This window comes from Gopherus flavomarginatus, chromosome 5, assembly GCF_025201925.1.
Source record: "Gopherus flavomarginatus isolate rGopFla2 chromosome 5, rGopFla2.mat.asm, whole genome shotgun sequence".
Taxonomy (NCBI): domain Eukaryota; kingdom Metazoa; phylum Chordata; order Testudines; family Testudinidae; genus Gopherus; species Gopherus flavomarginatus.
The window spans coordinates 64,425,962-64,443,014 of NC_066621.1; the positions used below are offsets into that span (position 1 = coordinate 64,425,962).

The 17,053-nt window shown below is 43.4% G+C and overlaps 1 protein-coding gene across 3 annotated transcripts in view; it reads right to left on the reverse strand.

Moving 5' to 3' along the window:
- The window catches only part of SYT9 (synaptotagmin 9), a 120,780-nt gene extending 108,587 nt beyond the window's left edge, over positions 1-12,193 (reverse strand). For all 3 annotated transcript variants that reach the window (XM_050955095.1, XM_050955094.1, XM_050955096.1), the window contains exon 1: positions 11,985-12,193. In XM_050955095.1, the coding sequence (XP_050811052.1) occupies positions 11,985-12,132 (148 nt within the window). In that variant the 5' untranslated portion in view covers positions 12,133-12,193. The remainder of the gene's footprint in view (positions 1-11,984) is intronic.
- Positions 12,194-17,053: the final 4,860 nt, after the last annotated feature.

Genomic DNA, 17,053 nt, shown 5'->3' on the forward strand with positions numbered 1-17,053 from the left:
ATGAGGCCCTCAAAGAAAATCTTTCATCATGGAGACAATTGGCATATGCCTCCAGCTCACTTGAAATAATCCTTGCCACCACATTTTCCAGTATATTGCAATGCTCTGGTAGTTCAGAATATAGACCCATATGCAGGTCCTAATTTTAAGCATGTGTGTAGTTCCATAGAAGTCAATGGGACTACTCACCCACCTAACTTCAGACATGGCTGAACAGGGACCGCCTTTGGAAGAGTACTGAAAAATACCATGGCAGGAACACTGGCTTTGTATTAATTTCTTTGTAAATTTTAAAAGCTCAAACGTTCAAGGAGACCTCAAGGAGATGTTGGCACAGAAAGTACGCTTATTAAGTTTGCGGACGATATCAAACTTGGAGGGCTTGCAACTGCTTTGGAGGACAGGGTCAAAATTCAAAATGAGCTGGGCAAATTGGAGAAATGGTCTGAGGTAAACCGGATGAAGTTCAATAAAGACAAATGCAAAGTGCTCCAATTAGGAAGAAACAATCAGTTTCACACATACAGAATGGGAAGAGACTGTCTAGGAAGGAGTATGGCAGAAAGAGATTTAGGAGTCATAGTGGACCACAAGCTAAATATGAGTCAAGAGTGTGATACTGTTGCAAAAAAAGCAAACGTGATTCTGGGATGCATTAACAGGTGTGTTGTAAACAAGACATGAGAAGTCATTCTTCCGCTCTACTCTGTGCTGGTTAGGCCTCAACTGGAGTATTGTGTCCAGTTCTGGGCACTGCATTTCAAGAAAGATGTGGAGAAACTGGAGAGGGTCCAGAGAAGAGTAACAAGAATGATTAAAGGTCTTGAGAACATGACCTATGAAGGAAGGCTGAAAGAACTGGGTTTATTTAGTTTAGAAAAGAGAAGACTGAGAGGGGACATGATAGCAGTTTTCCGGTATCTAAAAGGGTGTCATCAGGAGGAGGGAGAAAACTTGTTCACCTTAGCCTCTAATGATAGAACAAGAAGCAATGGGCTTAACCTGCAGCAAGGGAGATTTAGGTTGGACATTAGGAAAAAGTTCCTAACTGTCACGGTAGTTAAACACTGGAATAAATTGCCTCGAGAGGTTGTGGAATCTCCATCTCTGGAGATATTTAAGAGCAGGTTAGATAAATGTCTATCAGGGATGGTCTAGACAGTATTTGGTCCTGCCATGAGGGCAGGGGACTGGACTCGATGACCTCTCAAGGTACCTTCCAGTCCTAGAGTCTATGAAAAAACCTTAAAGAATTTAAAGTAAACAGAGGAAGAATGAGTAAAATGGGTAACAAAATGTAAATAAAAATAGCAAAAAAGAAGTTATAAAAGTGAGAGGAAAAATAAGTTATATTTTTCTCATGTGCATACCTTCTGTTAGACCGCCCTAACTAAAAACCACAATGCCCCATGAGAGAGACAAGCATTATTCTGATTTTACAGCTGGAGAAACTGAGGCACAGAGTGGGATATTGAAATAACTGTAAGGACGTGTCATATCATATACAAACATATGCTATGAAATACAAAGATAAACGGGGGAGATGAGCTGTCTTAAGAAACTAGTGCAAAGGGCTCCAGGTGTGACTAGGTATGCGAAGACCTGGAGTTCATTTTGACTCAATGTGCATTTTTGCCTCGGATGTTTATGTCATAAAGCAACTCTAATTTTGCAAGTGAATTTCTTTATGTTTTTATTATAATTTTAACAAGTCTGGTTGAAGTATCTCCCATTTAAATACAAAGAGGATCAGGCGCAGTAATAAAAATGGGAAGTCATATGGGGAACTGACTGGACTGGCAATGGGAAGCTCTGATAAAGAGATTCTCTCTCAAGACTTATGCTGGGATTTCATCAGGGCACCGCTAACAAATCAGAATGCTTAGCATCTTACACCAATTGGAGCCCAAAGTAATACTGTGGAAGACTGGATACATTTGTCTTCTCCGAGGGCTGGTCTACACTACAGGGGAAAATCGATCTCAGATATGCAACTTCAGCTACGTGAATAACGTAGCTGAAGTCAAAGTATCTAAGATCGAATTACTGTCCTCACGGCGCAGAATCGATGTCCGCGGCTCCCCATGTCGACTCCGCAACTCCGTGGGGTTGGTGGAGTTCCGGAATCGATATAAGCACGTTCAGGGATCGATATATCGCGTCTAGATGAGATGCGATATATCGATCCCCGAGCAATCGATTGCTACCCGCCAATACGGCGGGTAGTGAAGACGTAGCCTCACAGAGTATTAAAAAAAAAAACATCTCAAAAATGCAAACTGCAAATGTAGTTAGCAGCACCCTATACTGTACAGCACACCACTGTGCACATTTAAGGACTATTTTGTAAACTATGCAAGTCTGGTGTAACTCCTGGGAAGTTCTAGGATTACAGCAAAGATAATTTTAATGAAGGAATTTACTGTCCCTCCCCTCCCTCTTTCTACTTTAAGAAAGTCATCTGGAATCCTTTGTAAGAATTTCTGCTTTTCACTTGCTACATTAAATATTTATTCCCTGTACTCACTTGCTGGGTCCAATTTTTTACAGGTAATTCTCTGCAATCTTGCTGTTTTCAGAGAATTTACTTCAGGTTATTTTTTTAAAACCCTAAATCAACAATACGGGGACAGTTCTCAACAGCTCCAATCTCTTATCCAGCACAGGTGTGGGGAGAAGGGGAAAGTGACTAGGAGCCACCTTTACTCCTTCCTCTCTCCTGTGGCCAGCAAGGGGCCAACTGACCCTCTCAGAGCAGCCACAGAGAACTGGTAGAAAGGGATGAGGGTGGAAATGCCAAGAGAGACTGGAGTAAAGTCAGCCACACTAGCTTTTGCCAGCTCAGGATTCCTCAGTTTGGAGGAATGCTCAGTTGACTCCTTTAGGGCAGTTTTAAGGTTACTTATGCAACCCTGGCAGTGCACAGTGAGGTTAGCTAGGCTGAGGATCTGGCCATACATGTCTGTACAACATCTACAACAACTAGGCTCCAATCTGGGACCTCTGGATCCCACTGTAATACATTCAATAACAAACATCTGAAGCATCTGTACATACACAGAATACTTTGTAAAAAGACATTTCCCATAGTATAGGTCTGTAACGGTTTGTACAGTTGTTATATTAAAGCAGGGCCTTTGTTTAGAAAAAATAATATAGTAACTTGTATAATAATTTTCACCATCTTCTTTAGTTTGCTTCACATTATATCATTGCTTTTGTAAGGCAACAACTAGTCCCCAAATCTTTGTTGGTAAGCACACTTGTAGTCCTTCTTGTTTTAACAGATACATGCTCTTATGTTTCCTCTTTCTCAAAGCACATCATTTTACAGTTATCTGTTGAATGCATCATTTTTTCTCTCGTAACCTGAGTACTTAACCCTATTAGTGTAAATGGAAAATCTCTGAGTGCCTAGCCATTTACAGTAAATGTGCACTAAACCTAATTAAAACAATATACCATCTCACATTAAAGATGAGCAGCAAATGTTTCTTTAAATCCCCAAAACTTGAGACTGACTTTTCAAAAGAGGAAAACAGTGTTCAGCTGCCATTTAAAATATGTAATTAACACTATATTTTAACAAAGTTTAAAACAATATTTTGGTTTCTGAAATCCAAAGGAATCTGAGCTGCAGTCCTCCTTGTTCATTTGCCATAATGTCAGAGGAGCTGGTGCACTGCTGCCTTACGCTGTGTGGAGTGATTTATATTGATGGGAAATGGGTTGAAAACATTATCAATTCAGAATTGTAGCATTTTACCTTAATTTGTACTGGTGTCACTGGCTATAAAATATGCAGGGCAATGGTGAGTCTGGCCCAGAATGAGTAAAAAACACAGTGACGATAAATGTACTATACCTTGACAGGGTTATTCCACCTTTTTTCACTTCATGACTGTGTAAGTTGTTTTTTCCCCTTCAGCTGAAATTTCTCAGGCTTAAACTAATCTTTTTCCCTGATACACTTCGTTTTTTCAAAGTTTGAACAAAATCAGTTCAGTCACTTTCGAGTTGTCCAAGCATGAAAAGTTAGACATGTCCCTCTTAAGAAATTAAGCTAGTTAATGTCAAACTTGCTGGGGACTTAGCCCTAGTTAAGGACAAAGGAATTACATGTTTGAAGAAACCTAAACTGAGGTTTTCAGAGAGGCCCAAAGGCGTGAGGACTCCAGCTCCCATTGAACCACAACTCCTTTAGGTTCCTGTGAAAACCCAGGCCTAATTCACCAATTTTTTTTTAAAAAGTGATTTAATATAAGGGCTACAGTTTATTCAGAAAAATACAAGCCCCCATGATGAGACTTGTTTTAAGATGAATTCACAACACATTAGTAATCATAATATGGGGTAAAATGAACAGTCTGTGTTGGAAAGATTTTCTGTGAGCAAGGTTGTGTCTAGATGAACAGTTAGCCTGTGGCAAGCTGGGGTGTGCATCTACAGGACACTAGCGTGCCACTACTAAGTGGCAGTAGCAGGGTCCACACAGCCAGTTTGTGTACCACAGGCTATAGCATCGTAGATTTACACCCTGGCTTGCCAAAATTTTCATTTAAACAAGCCCCAAGTTTGGCTTCTGTGCTCACATGCTTGGCTGAATGCCAACCAGTCCAAACACCTTTGCTGCTTTCCACTTTTGTTTTTCTGCTTGATAATGTATTATGCAGCTAAGCCACTTACGTCCTGTGTAAAGGAATCAAGCAGAGTTAAAAACACACTTAGTTAAGTAATGTATTGATGAAGAGGACCCTTAGCTTCCACTGACATAAATGTAAATTGTACCCTTTCACATTGTTCCTTCAATAGCCATCGCATTGCCATGGCTAGATTTCTTGGTTTCTTGATTGCTATCAACTATTTTTAATTTGATTAAATAATAAAGTCTGATTCTTCCATTACTGTATAAAATCCACCGCTTTTGCTCAAGACCTATAGAGTTCTTCATGTCTAATGTCCATCACTAAACCACAATATTCACTGTTTATTCTGTTTTAGCAGATAGTGATCATTTTAAAAGGACATAATTAAGAATAACCTCTGATCTTATTGGCTTATCCTCAAAATGTGAAATCCAATATGACAGTCAAGAATAGGCAGCTTTATTTAGTATTTCTACTGTCATTATTCCGCTCAGTGTGACATTAATGAAAATTCACAATGATTAATGGTCTAGCCCTTTTATATAACACCCTTATCTGCATAAACATTTCCTGATCATTCTTCTCATCCTCCTCCAAAGGTCCACAACAGCTTCCAATGACCTTTTAAAAATTTTTATTGTAAGTTTCTAGGGCTGGATCCTTTCACTCTTTTATCTACAGGAAGAGTGAAGAATCCAATCCAGATTGTGCTGTAGAGGCATACTGTCTTTTTTGACATAATCTCCAATATTTTATCACAAAATTTCCTTTGACTAAACGCTTCATACTCATATCTCAGTAATTATCAACAAACTGGAAACCAGGCAATGAGCACTGTGGGCTGCAGGACATGCACAGTAAGAAACACATAGAAAGCAGAAGCTGTGGAAAAGGTGGGGGGTAATCTGAGAAGGGTGAAACATGCCACACTAGAGGACCCTGTGGAAATGTGCAGGGACGGGCACGTCTACCAAAGAACAATGGCAGACCAACCCTGCCAAATGACTGGTCCCTGGGGAATTCTCTGGCATGTTGGAAGATGGGTGAAAAGATATGCAAACACAACAAAAAGCAGTGGCAAAAAAAATGTAAAAATTGTCGACTGATGTATGGGACGTTGTCATCCAAAAATATATGTACTGTCCTATTTGTAACAGAAGTGCAAACCACAGTAATTTGCCACAAAATTTGCCACTCTGAGAAAACCAGCATTGACTCTAGTGGACAGAAGAAGACCACTATCACTTACCTTCAGTGCTAAACTGTTAACAGTCCTAAACCAAAATCATAGTACACTTTTGACTGACCTTTCTACAAAACATCTGCTTCTCTGGCAATCCAGAATCACATACCTGTGTGACAAAAGTATACAGCTGCTTCTACACACTGCTAAAATATGCCCCACATCAGATGTTTAACTTGGGCAATGAGAAAGGACTAGGAGAGGAATCTACTAGAGGAAAAGTCCACGAAGAATCAGCACGTACTTGCTGTTGTCCTGATTCCTCTTGAACATCCATTCCTCAACTGCAAAATTTTTGTTGGCTTTAATTAAAGTCGCTTTCCAGGTGACTATCTCAAAGGTCCCATAATTCCACTTAAGATGGTTTTCACATGCATATGTATCTAAGGTACTGATGTGGCCCTCATTACCATAGTATCTGAGCATTGCAGAGTCTTCAATGTATTTATCCTCACAACACCCCTCTGTGGTAGGGAAGTGCTATTACTACACCATTTTACAGGTGGGGAATTGAAACAGAGAGGCTCAGGCTAAGGGCCAGCTTGTTAATGGTATTTAGATGCCTAAAGATGCAGATAGATGCATTTTTCAAAAGTGCCTTGGCACCTAACTGTCATTGAACAAATCCTACTAGGTGCCTATCTACATCTTTAGGTGCCTAAAAACTTTGAAAATCTGGTTCTGAGTGACTTGCCCAAGTCATTTTACACATGAAGTCTGTGGTGGAGCAGTGAAGTGAACCTGGATCTCTTACATCCCAGGCTTATACCCTAACCAATAGACCATCCTTTCTTCCATATAGGGAAAGTTATGTAACAAGTAAAGATACTGTACATCATCATTTTCACCAGGTTGAAGAGTTTAGGTGAGCATATAATTTACTGGGAAAATGCATCTGAGCATAGAGAAACTTTCTAAAAACAGCATTCACATATTTTTATACAAGAACTGCCATAATGAAAACAGTAACACTGCTAACCATTAGCCAAACACCGCATATATTTTTCCTTTATAGCCACACTCTTGTCAGCTCTATTTACTAACAAATGTCTATGTATTTTTAAATGGTTTTCTTTTATGTCTGGCTTGACAGGATTTCCTGCTATCTGAGAGGAATGTAGTTTGGGTGGCTGATGAAAAACTTGCTTACATAGGAAAGAGAGTATGACACAATTAAAATGACTTCATGCTTATTTTTGCCCAGAAGAATCTGTCCCCAGCCCTATATTGTAGCCACCATCCTTTCAGTCCTTGAAAACTGATGAGTCTCTTTTCATAGCCCATAAATTCCATTTCACCATTAACTCAGTGGTATTTCTTATGTGAATAAATCAAGCTGGATTTGGCCTGTCTGCTACTGAAGGGAGTAGAATGCACTGTCTTCTTACCAACCATGGATTTGACTGGGAAACCAAACTTTATGGGCAATTCATTTTCCTGACAATCCATATTTGAATTATAGAAATGTGAGTTAAGTGCAATTAATAGCTTCCTAATGTAGTAGTTACTCTGTGTAATAGATCAGGTTTGCAGCAAATACTAAAAACCCATCCTACCAGAATGGTTCAGGACAGGGGTCGGCAATCTTTCAGAAGAGGTGTGCCGAGTCTTCGTTTATTCACTCTGATTTAAGGTTTCGTGTGCCAGTAATACATGTTAACGTTTTTAGAAGGTCTCTTTCTATAAGTCTATAATATATAACTAAACTATTGTTGAATGTACAGTAAATAAGGTTTTTAAAATGCTTAAGAAGCTTCATTTAAAATTAAATTAAAATGCAGAGCCCCCAGAGCAGTGGCCAGGACCCGGGCAGTGTGAGTGTCACTGAAAATCAGCTCGCGTGCCTCCTTCAGCATGCGTGCCATAGGTTGCCTACCCCTGGTTTAAGAAATAATGAGCTAAAATAAGAAATACAGAAACAGTTTTCTTCATTAAGGAAAGTAATATGAGAAGACTTAGAATCTCTTATTCTTGCAACTATGTATGCTAAATGTATATAGCTTTATTGAGCACAGTATGTTTTAAAAATGCTCCCAGACAGAATGCCAGATATCATGTCTGCATGATACTTTCATGAAAGGTCAGGTGTCTTCTACAAAAAAATGTCAAAAACCCTTATTATTCAAAGTGATTTAGGCTACTTCTTTACATATGGTTCAAGTAACTCACAATTCTAAGTGATAATTGACTTAAGTAGATGTCCTCTTGGGAATCATTACTTAGGATATAAGAATGTGATTGAGACCTGAGTATATAAAAACTAGAGAAACTAGAAATAGACAAGTATCAGAGGGTAGCCGTGTTAGTCTGGATCTGTAAAAGCAGCAAAGAATCCTGTGGCACCTTATAGACTAACAGACGTTTTGGAGCATGAGCTTTCGTGGGTGAATACCCACTTCCTCAGATGCATGTAATGGAAATATCCAGGGGCAGGTATATATATGTGTGCTAGCAAGCAAGCTAGAGATAACGAGGTCAGTTCAATCAGGGAGGATGAGGCCCTGTTCCAGCAGTTGAGGTGTGAAAACCAAGAGAGGAGAAACTGGTTCTGTAATTGTCTGACATCTTCATCATCTGGACCCATGGGAAGGAGACTCTGGAAAAATTCCACCATGATTTCAACAGCTTCCACCCCACCATCAACCTCAGCCTGGACCAGTCTACACGGGAGGTCCACTTTCTTGACACCACGGTGCAAATAAGTGATGGTCACATTAAAACCACCCTATATCGAAAACCCACCGACCGCTATGCCTACCTTCATGCCTCCAGCTTCCATCCCGGGCACATCACACGATCCATTGTCTACAGCCAAGCACTGAGGTACAACCGCATCTGCTCTGACCCCTCAGACAGAGACCAACACCTACAAAATCTCCACCAAGCATTCTCAAAACTACAATACCCGCACGAGGAAATAAGGAAACAGATCAACAGAGCCAGACGTGTACCCAGAAGCCTCCTACTGCAAGACAAACCCAAGAGAGAAACCTACAGGACTCCACTGGCCATCACATACAGCCCCCAGCTAAAACCCCTCCAACGCATCATCAAGGATCTACAACCCATCCTGGACAATGATCCCACACTTTCACAGGCCTTGGGTGGCAGGCCAATCCTTGCCCACAGACAACCTGCCAACCTGAAACATATTCTCACCAGTAACTGCACACCACACCATAATAACTCTAGCTCAGGAACCAATCCATGCAACAAACCTCGATGCCAACTCTGCCCACATATCTACACCAGCGACACCATCACAGGACCTAACCAGATCAGCCACACCATCACTGGTTCATTCACCTGCACATCCACCAATGTAATATACGCCATCGTATGCCAGCAATGCCCCTCTGCTATGTACATCGGCCAGACTGGACAGTCTCTACGGAAAAGGATAAATGGACACAAATCAGACATTAGGAATGGCAATATACAGAAACCTGTAGGAGAGCACTTCAACCTTCCTGGCCACACTATAGCAGACCTTAAGGTGGCCATCCTGCAGCAAAAAAAACTTCAGGACCAGACTTCAAAGAGAAACTGCTGAGCTTCAGTTCATCTGCAAATTTGACACCATCAGCTCAGGATTGAACAAAGACTGTGAATGGCTTGCCAATTACAGAACCAGTTTCTCCTCTCTTGGTTTTCACACCTCAACTGCTGGAACAGGGCCTCATCCTCCCTGATTGAACTGACCTCGTTATCTCTAGCTTGCTTGCTAGCACACATATATATACCTGCCCCTGGATATTTCCATTACATGCATCTGAGGAAGTGGGTATTCACCCACGAAAGCTCATGCTCCAAAACGTCTGTTAGTCTATAAGGTGCCACAGGATTCTTTGCTGCTTTTATAGAAATAGACACAATCACTTCTTGAATGCTTTTTGACAGTCAAGTGTCTGTCTCACACAAAGTATTTATTTGAACCAAATAATTATTAAAATTATTAAATTCATGTGTATAAAATTTATTTGGTGAGTTATTCTACCTATTTTTTAGTAAAGGTTAGCATTATTGTTACAAATGTCTGAAATCTTTTAAAATCAGAGTTCTTTTAGGTGAATGAAGTTATCACAGATGAAAATAGATCTTAATATAAATAACCTAGATATATGAAAATTCTGCTTCATTTATTGTACATAGAAGATTTTTTTACCTAACCAGTTTTATTCTCCTTATTGGATTGCTCAAGCTATCTTAGTTTACCCAAACATTTGTCAGTAATTTGCATCATGAAAGCTGCCTCATATTAATCAGGTTACTGCAAAATCTTTGTCTGAAAGCATTAGACATTGAAGAATAGACTGAAATTGGAATCAAATATGCTAAGTGAACTAACTACTGTAAGAATAGTAAATAAATGATTATTAGTGTGCAGTGATGAGCAGCTGAACTGCCAGTACAATTTAGAGTGCTGCAAATACTCTCCAGTTCTCAGTTATTTTAACTCTTTCTAAAAATGGTTCTGCTCATTATAATTTTCATTCACACCTGTGAAACCTTGATTTGATGCACTATAGAAATTGAAATATAGTATGAGAAACTTTTAAATCTGCTTATGCTCTACAAAATGTTTTCTCCACTGTGGGTAAAAGGAATCTGGGCACTTTGGGGTAAGATAACATCAAATGTTTACTATTTTTCTGAATGGCAGCCAGAATTCAGCTTTCTAATTAAGAAGCTTAAAGGGAGTATTTAAATCAGAATAAACTAAGACAACCATGCTCAAAACATAATCGAAAATAAATCTCTCAGTTTACATTCTGTCAATTTTAAAGGCTGTTTATTCTGCCTCCTGTCACTGAAAGGCAAAAGAAACCCATCAAGCTCCTCTATATCAAAACATTGTCCTGTGAGCTATTAGATTTTATTGTTTAAATAAAAGACTAATATAAAACTCCAATAATTTAAAAGAAAATCTATACTGATACAAGGACCACATAAATTCAGGAACAACCCCTCAAAGACCTTTCACTGAACACTGAGATTCTGGTTTGATTGAACGTAGTAAAGCTACTTATAGGTTCAAACTACTATCAGGAAGCAAGCAAATTCTTAAGCTTTAAAACAAACGAAAACACTGGACAACTAAGATGAGATAATTTAAAGCAGTGTATCTATGATTCCTGGTTTCAGACCAGCAGTCACAATTATATTTCACTGGGAATACTTCTGAAATTAAGATTTGCTAAAATTGATGTACATAAATGCTTTAGTCCTAAATGAATCCAGTTTCAAGGGGGGAAATCTAATAATATAAATAGTGTAACCACCTGAAAGAATGGCTGGAAATTGATGACACCAGTTGTTGCTTTCTTCAAGTAGTCTGAGAGAAAATCCTAATGATTTAGGAACACTTAAAACCCCATCAGTTTTACCTTTCAGCAGCCTTGTAGATTACTCTTCAGAACAACACTTAGGTCAGGTTGTTGCTTGAAATTAAAGAATAGATTCTGTGACTGAGTCCTGAACAATTGGAGCTATTGTTTTTCTTCTAGGAGGATGTTTCCCCTCTGAAGTTAGAGCACAGGGGGTGTATGTGCGCTGGGGGCGTGAGTATGAGGGGGGACACATTCTTCACCTCTCTTGTTCAGTGGAGGTACACAGGGGTAGGGTGAGGCTATTGATATTGCATCTCCCCATGGCTAGGGTGGGATGTGGAGTATTGATTCTGTGTCTCCTCCGGGGGGTGGGTGGGATGGGGGTACTGATTCTGCATTTCCCCATGGGTGGGGTTGGATGGGGGTATTGATTCTTTATCTTCCCATGGGTGGGTTGGGATGGGGTGTTGATTCTGCGTCTCCCCATGGGTGAGGTGGGATGGGAGGTATTAATTCTGCATGTCCCCGTGGCTGAACTGGGATGAGGGTATTGATTCTGCATCTCCCCATGGCTGAGGTGGGATGGGGAGTATTGAATCCGCGTCTCCCGGACTCCAGACGCGGGGAAAAGGCGTCTTGGAGGAGTGGGGTTTCTCCCCTTCCCAGTAAGTTAGCGGCACAATGAGGGTGGGAAGGGACTAGGGACTGTTGTTTTCTTCTTGCAACCCCCGTCCCCCGCCCTCTGGCCTGAGCAGCAGCGTGTACCTGAGTCCGTGAGCCGGGGCCGGGCTCTGTCCCGCAAGTAGTAGATGAAATCCAGGCAGTTCTCGTTCTCCACCGCCCCGCTGGAGCAGAGCTCGGCCAGCAGCTGCAGCGCTTTCTGACAAATCTCGTCCTCCCTGCCGCCAGGCATCGCCCCCCAGCATCCTTGGGAATGGAGCCGAGCTCTCCGCTCACACTGCACGCGGCGGCTGCCTCTGCCTGCCGCCCGCCTGCAGCCGCCGATGCCACTGGGCAGCCGCCTGCATAGTTGGGAGCCAGCCACAGCAGGGCTCCCCCCTCCCCCTTTGCAAGCCCCCGCGGCCCCTCTGCTCCGAACTGAGCCTTTCTTGGGTCTGCTCTGCTATGGAGGGAGCGCCAGGCTGCTCCCGGCAGCAGGAGGAGGAGGATCCCACTAGTTGCATGCGACAGCAGGCAGGGAAGCGGCCAAGGCTCCCTGAGCTGGCCCTGCCTGTGCTCCAAGCGGCGCGGGAACAGCTCTCCCCAGCGGCAGGAGCGCTCAGTGCACAAGCGCTGCCATCCTTCTCCGTCCCCGGCCGGGGAACAGCCCAACGCCCGATAAAGACACACAGCCTCTGCTGGGCGGGCTCAGCCTGCTCCGGAGAGCGGCTCACTCCGGCACCAACTTCCCCAGAGCTGGGGCTGGCGAGAGCTGGCCCTCTGCCAGGGGAGGAAACAAAACATACTTATTGTAAGGTTTCAAAGTAGCAGCCATGTTAGTCTGTAGCCTCAAAAAGAACAGGAGTACTTGTGGCACCTTAGAGACTAACATTTATTTCAGCATGAACTTTCCTGAGCAACACACACTTCCTTGCTTATGTCCGAATGACGGGCGCGCCCGCACACAAAGTTGAGCACATATACTAAGTTACTGAAATGCAGATCTCTCTCACCCCCCCACCACACTCTCTCGCTCCCCCTGCATATCCCATATGTGCTGGAACTAGGGGTGTGGCAGCACCCACACCCCCTGGCTGGAAAAGTGGTTTCCATTATATACAGGGTTTACAGTTCGGTTCAGTGGCTCTCAGCACACTAGGGTGAGCAGACAGCAAATGTGAAAAATCTGGATGGGGTGGGGGTAATAGGTGCTTATATAAGAAAAAGACCCCAAAATCGGGACTATCTCTATAAAATCGGGACATCTGGTCACCCTACAGCACATCTACCACCATACAAATTGTTCCAGCACACAGAGGTGAAAGTGGGCCACTATGACATACAGGTAAGAAGTGGCCACTGGTACCAGCCCATACAGAGCTGACATTAAAGCGTTGCCACAGCCGCATTTTAAGGTCTCTGTCTCTCCCTCACCCCCCTGTTTGTGGCCCTGCCCCACCAATGGAGGGGATGTGTGTAAAAGGGCCAGGAGCCACAGGCCCTTTTAAATCGCCAACAGTGCCACATCGGGTCAGGCAGCGCATATGGGCCAGTTGGGAGAGGCTGACCCCAGCCCCACCCCTTCCACCAGAGGCACTGCCCATTCCGGGTGCCTGGAGCCGGGCCCCCATACCAGTAAGTCTTCTATGCTACTTCACCCCTGCCAGCACTCCTCTCACATACACAAAATTATGTCCCACAACCACTCAACACACAGTTAAGTCCAGATCTCACAAACACTCAATTACTTAAGTCCAGATGTCACACTGACACACTCAGTTACTTATGTCCAGGTTTCCCTCTCTCTCGCTCACATACATACACATGTCCAGATGACAGACGCGCACACACATGTGCACACACACACACACACACACACACACACACACACGGGTACCTACTGATTATCCGCTTATTTCCAGATTTTAGACAAACAGGAAACACACGCATACATATATGGGGTCCATATACTCATTTGCTTATTTCAGTCGATGGACAAATATAAAATTCTGAGATTTGGATGTGTAAATTAATTCAGTGAAACCAAGAAGTGTAAATCACAAAGATGGAGCCATGATTAACTGTGCTGGGCAGAGAGTGATGGGGCAGAAGATCAGGAAGGAGGGGAAACACAAAATGAGGGTGGGGAAGAGGAAAGAAGAAATGAGGGAAGAGTGGATAGGTACAAAAATACAAGGAGAAATGGTGAAGAATGGTAAAAAGGGTTAAATGGGACAAAGACAAAAGCTTTTCAAAAAATAGAGGGACGGGAAGAGAGGTGCAAAGTCCAGGAGTGGTAACAAGGTTAAAAAAATGGGAGGAGGAGGAGCAGACAAGGAAAGGAATAGGCAACAAAATGGAGGAGGGAGTAGTTCAAAGAGGCACAAAAGAGAGAAGGGATGTGAGGAGATGCCCATTAAAATGATAATGAGGAGGACAGAAAGAGTTTTGAAAAAAGAAGGGAGTCAAAAATGAAGGTAGATATGAGGAGAAGGCGGCACAGGGATTTCAGGGGAGCATGAACAAGCCATTTTTTCTCTGGAAGTTGTACACAGGAAGAGAATGGGTATATCAAATAAGAGAGAGATGGAGAGGAAATGTGGGAGGACAAGAAAAAAGCAGAGTGGTGCAAAGAGGCCGTAAATACTGCAGGCAATCCATCTCTTTGTGTAAACCTCATAGGAAAGCAAGGGATGCACTTTAAGAGAGTTCTGGATCACATTTCATTGTATATCTGGGTTTTCTCTCGTTTGGAAAGCCAAACCTGTCTTCTGTCAAAGACCTTAGCTTCTAAAGATTAACTAGAGAACAGAAACAGGAACACTTTGAAATCCTAAATCATAGCTCAGAGATGTCTGTATTGTAGGAAAACATCAGAAGTGATATAATGTGTACAAATAAACCTTAAATGAAGGACCTGATCAATATAATCTCTGGCAAACCTTTGGGAAATTTCCTTTTCATGTTCTTGATGAATCAAGTCCATGCTTCTTTTCACTGCCTTTAATATTTATAAACAGTTTGTAAAATACCATATGCTTTTTGTGTCTCACTACCTACTCCCATTCAGAAATGATTACATTCACTGGGCTAATTGTCTTGCAATTATTTTCTATAAATAATGCATGCACTTACTGTCTGGAACCAAGTGGTGGAGAAAATATTAGAATTTTATGACACTGTTTGGAGGGCCTGTTTTCAATAAGTTTAGAAGTGTAGGCAACAATGACTTTTCTGAAACTGCTGAATGTGAGTTAGGAGCAGATTTCATACTGTGCAACAATTATTTCTCTTGTTTCTGGGTATGTAGTGCTTGCCACAAGCTGTCCATTGGAGATTTAACACTAGCCACATTCCATACGCTCCATTTTAAAAAAAAATTCCAGAATCATTAATGGGCTAATGATAGGCTCATAGTTTAAAGCTTAACAGTTGCCATCTAATTTCTGAAGAATAAGGATGAGCTTATTCTCTAGAACTACTCAAGCAGGTGATCAGATACCAGGATGATGAGTGAGCTATGAAAGCCTAGATCAGGATTCACACAGTACAGGGCAGCTCTTTTATGCTGCCTTCTTGTTTTCCAGAATCTAAGATATATTTTTTAAAAAACAAAGTCGCTAACTGTTACAATGGTTGCTGAGATATGCTCAGGTCACACTTTTGAGACTAAGGGACACTGTGACATCAGCCTGTGTTTGCAGAACCTGCAACAATAGTTCTGAGAGGTTGTAGCGAGGCAGTGTGGCTCCCCTCCTCCCCAGGGAGGGTTGAGCCCCGTCAATCACCCCCCCAGGGTGGAACCTCTGGGAGGAAGTCCCACCCCTCAAAGGGTCAGGCGGTGACCTGGAAGGATAAAAGCCGGGCCTCAGCCCTCAGTCAGGGTCTGGCTGCCGGCAGGAGCAGATGTGCCCGCTGACCCTCCTCACCGGGAAGCCGCTGAGGCCCGAGGCTGGTGGGAGCTGCCCCGCAGTCGCTACGACGAGGAGCTGCCGGAGCTGCCCCGCAGTCGCTACGACGAGGAGCTGCCGGAGCTGCCCCGTCCCTACTACGGCCCCGAGGAGCCGCCAGACCAGACCTGGTCCACTGTCCCAGAGGTATTCCCAGACCTACCGCCCTGTCCGGACTGGGAGGAGCCCATGGTACTGGATGCCCCAACGGACCAGGTAGGAACCGGGGGAGCGGGGTGGCTGGAAGTAGCCCGGAGGCAGCTGACTATAGTCAGGCTGCAGAAGGCCCTGCGCCTATGTCACTGTGTTTTGGTCAGGATACCCTTCCCCACTGACCGCCACTAGCGGCGTCAGCTGCTATTAGGGCCCCGGGCTGGAACGCAGAGGAGTGGGTGGGCCTGCGTTCACCCTGCCACCCGTAACCGGGTGGCAGACTCCCCCCGCCCCATTGCCACTGCTCTGCCCTGCTCCAAAGGCCAGAGCTAGCTGAACTGTGTTTGGTGCCGCCCGGACCCCTATTGGCTCGCCACTGCTCTGCTCCAAAGGGCCAGAGATGATAACTGTGTTTGGTGCCCCGCCCGAACCAAGGGCTGGGCCCCTAGTATTTAACTGTGTAGCTGTTCGGTCCCGCACACAGGGTCCGAACCGCCAGAGCGGACTGCGATCCTGAGGGCAGAGGCCCTCGGACGACGAGATGAGGCCGGTGTGGCTCCCCTCCTCCCAGGGTTGAGCCCCGGCACCCCCTCGTCCACAGAGGTGTAATCTGACCCATTCATCTCAGTGGGGACTGAGATGCCAGTGTTAATTCTTTAAATGTTAACATTGTTAACTCATTGCTCATCAGAGCATGTAAGAATGGAGAGGGAAGATAATGTTAGATGAAGACAATGAAGATCTCTTGTGAATAACAGCTTATTTTGGCTCCACCAGGTATGACCACTTTTCTCTACATGCAATGAAAAAGGAGCAAAGTGCAAGGAACCTAGGAAAGCCCAAAGTTGGGCATCAGACCCCCTCGAGAGAGAGCCAAGCTCAGGAATCACAGCAAGGCATGTGAGCCTTAGGTAAGCTCCTTGGGGCAGGGACTGTCTATTTGTTCTGTGTTTGTACAGTGCCTATGGGTCCTGGGCTATGACTGAGATTCCTAGGCACTATGGCAATACACATAAACAAGGCTAGTAATAAGGGAAGTGTGGGATAGAAAGAAATAATTTTAAATTGTTG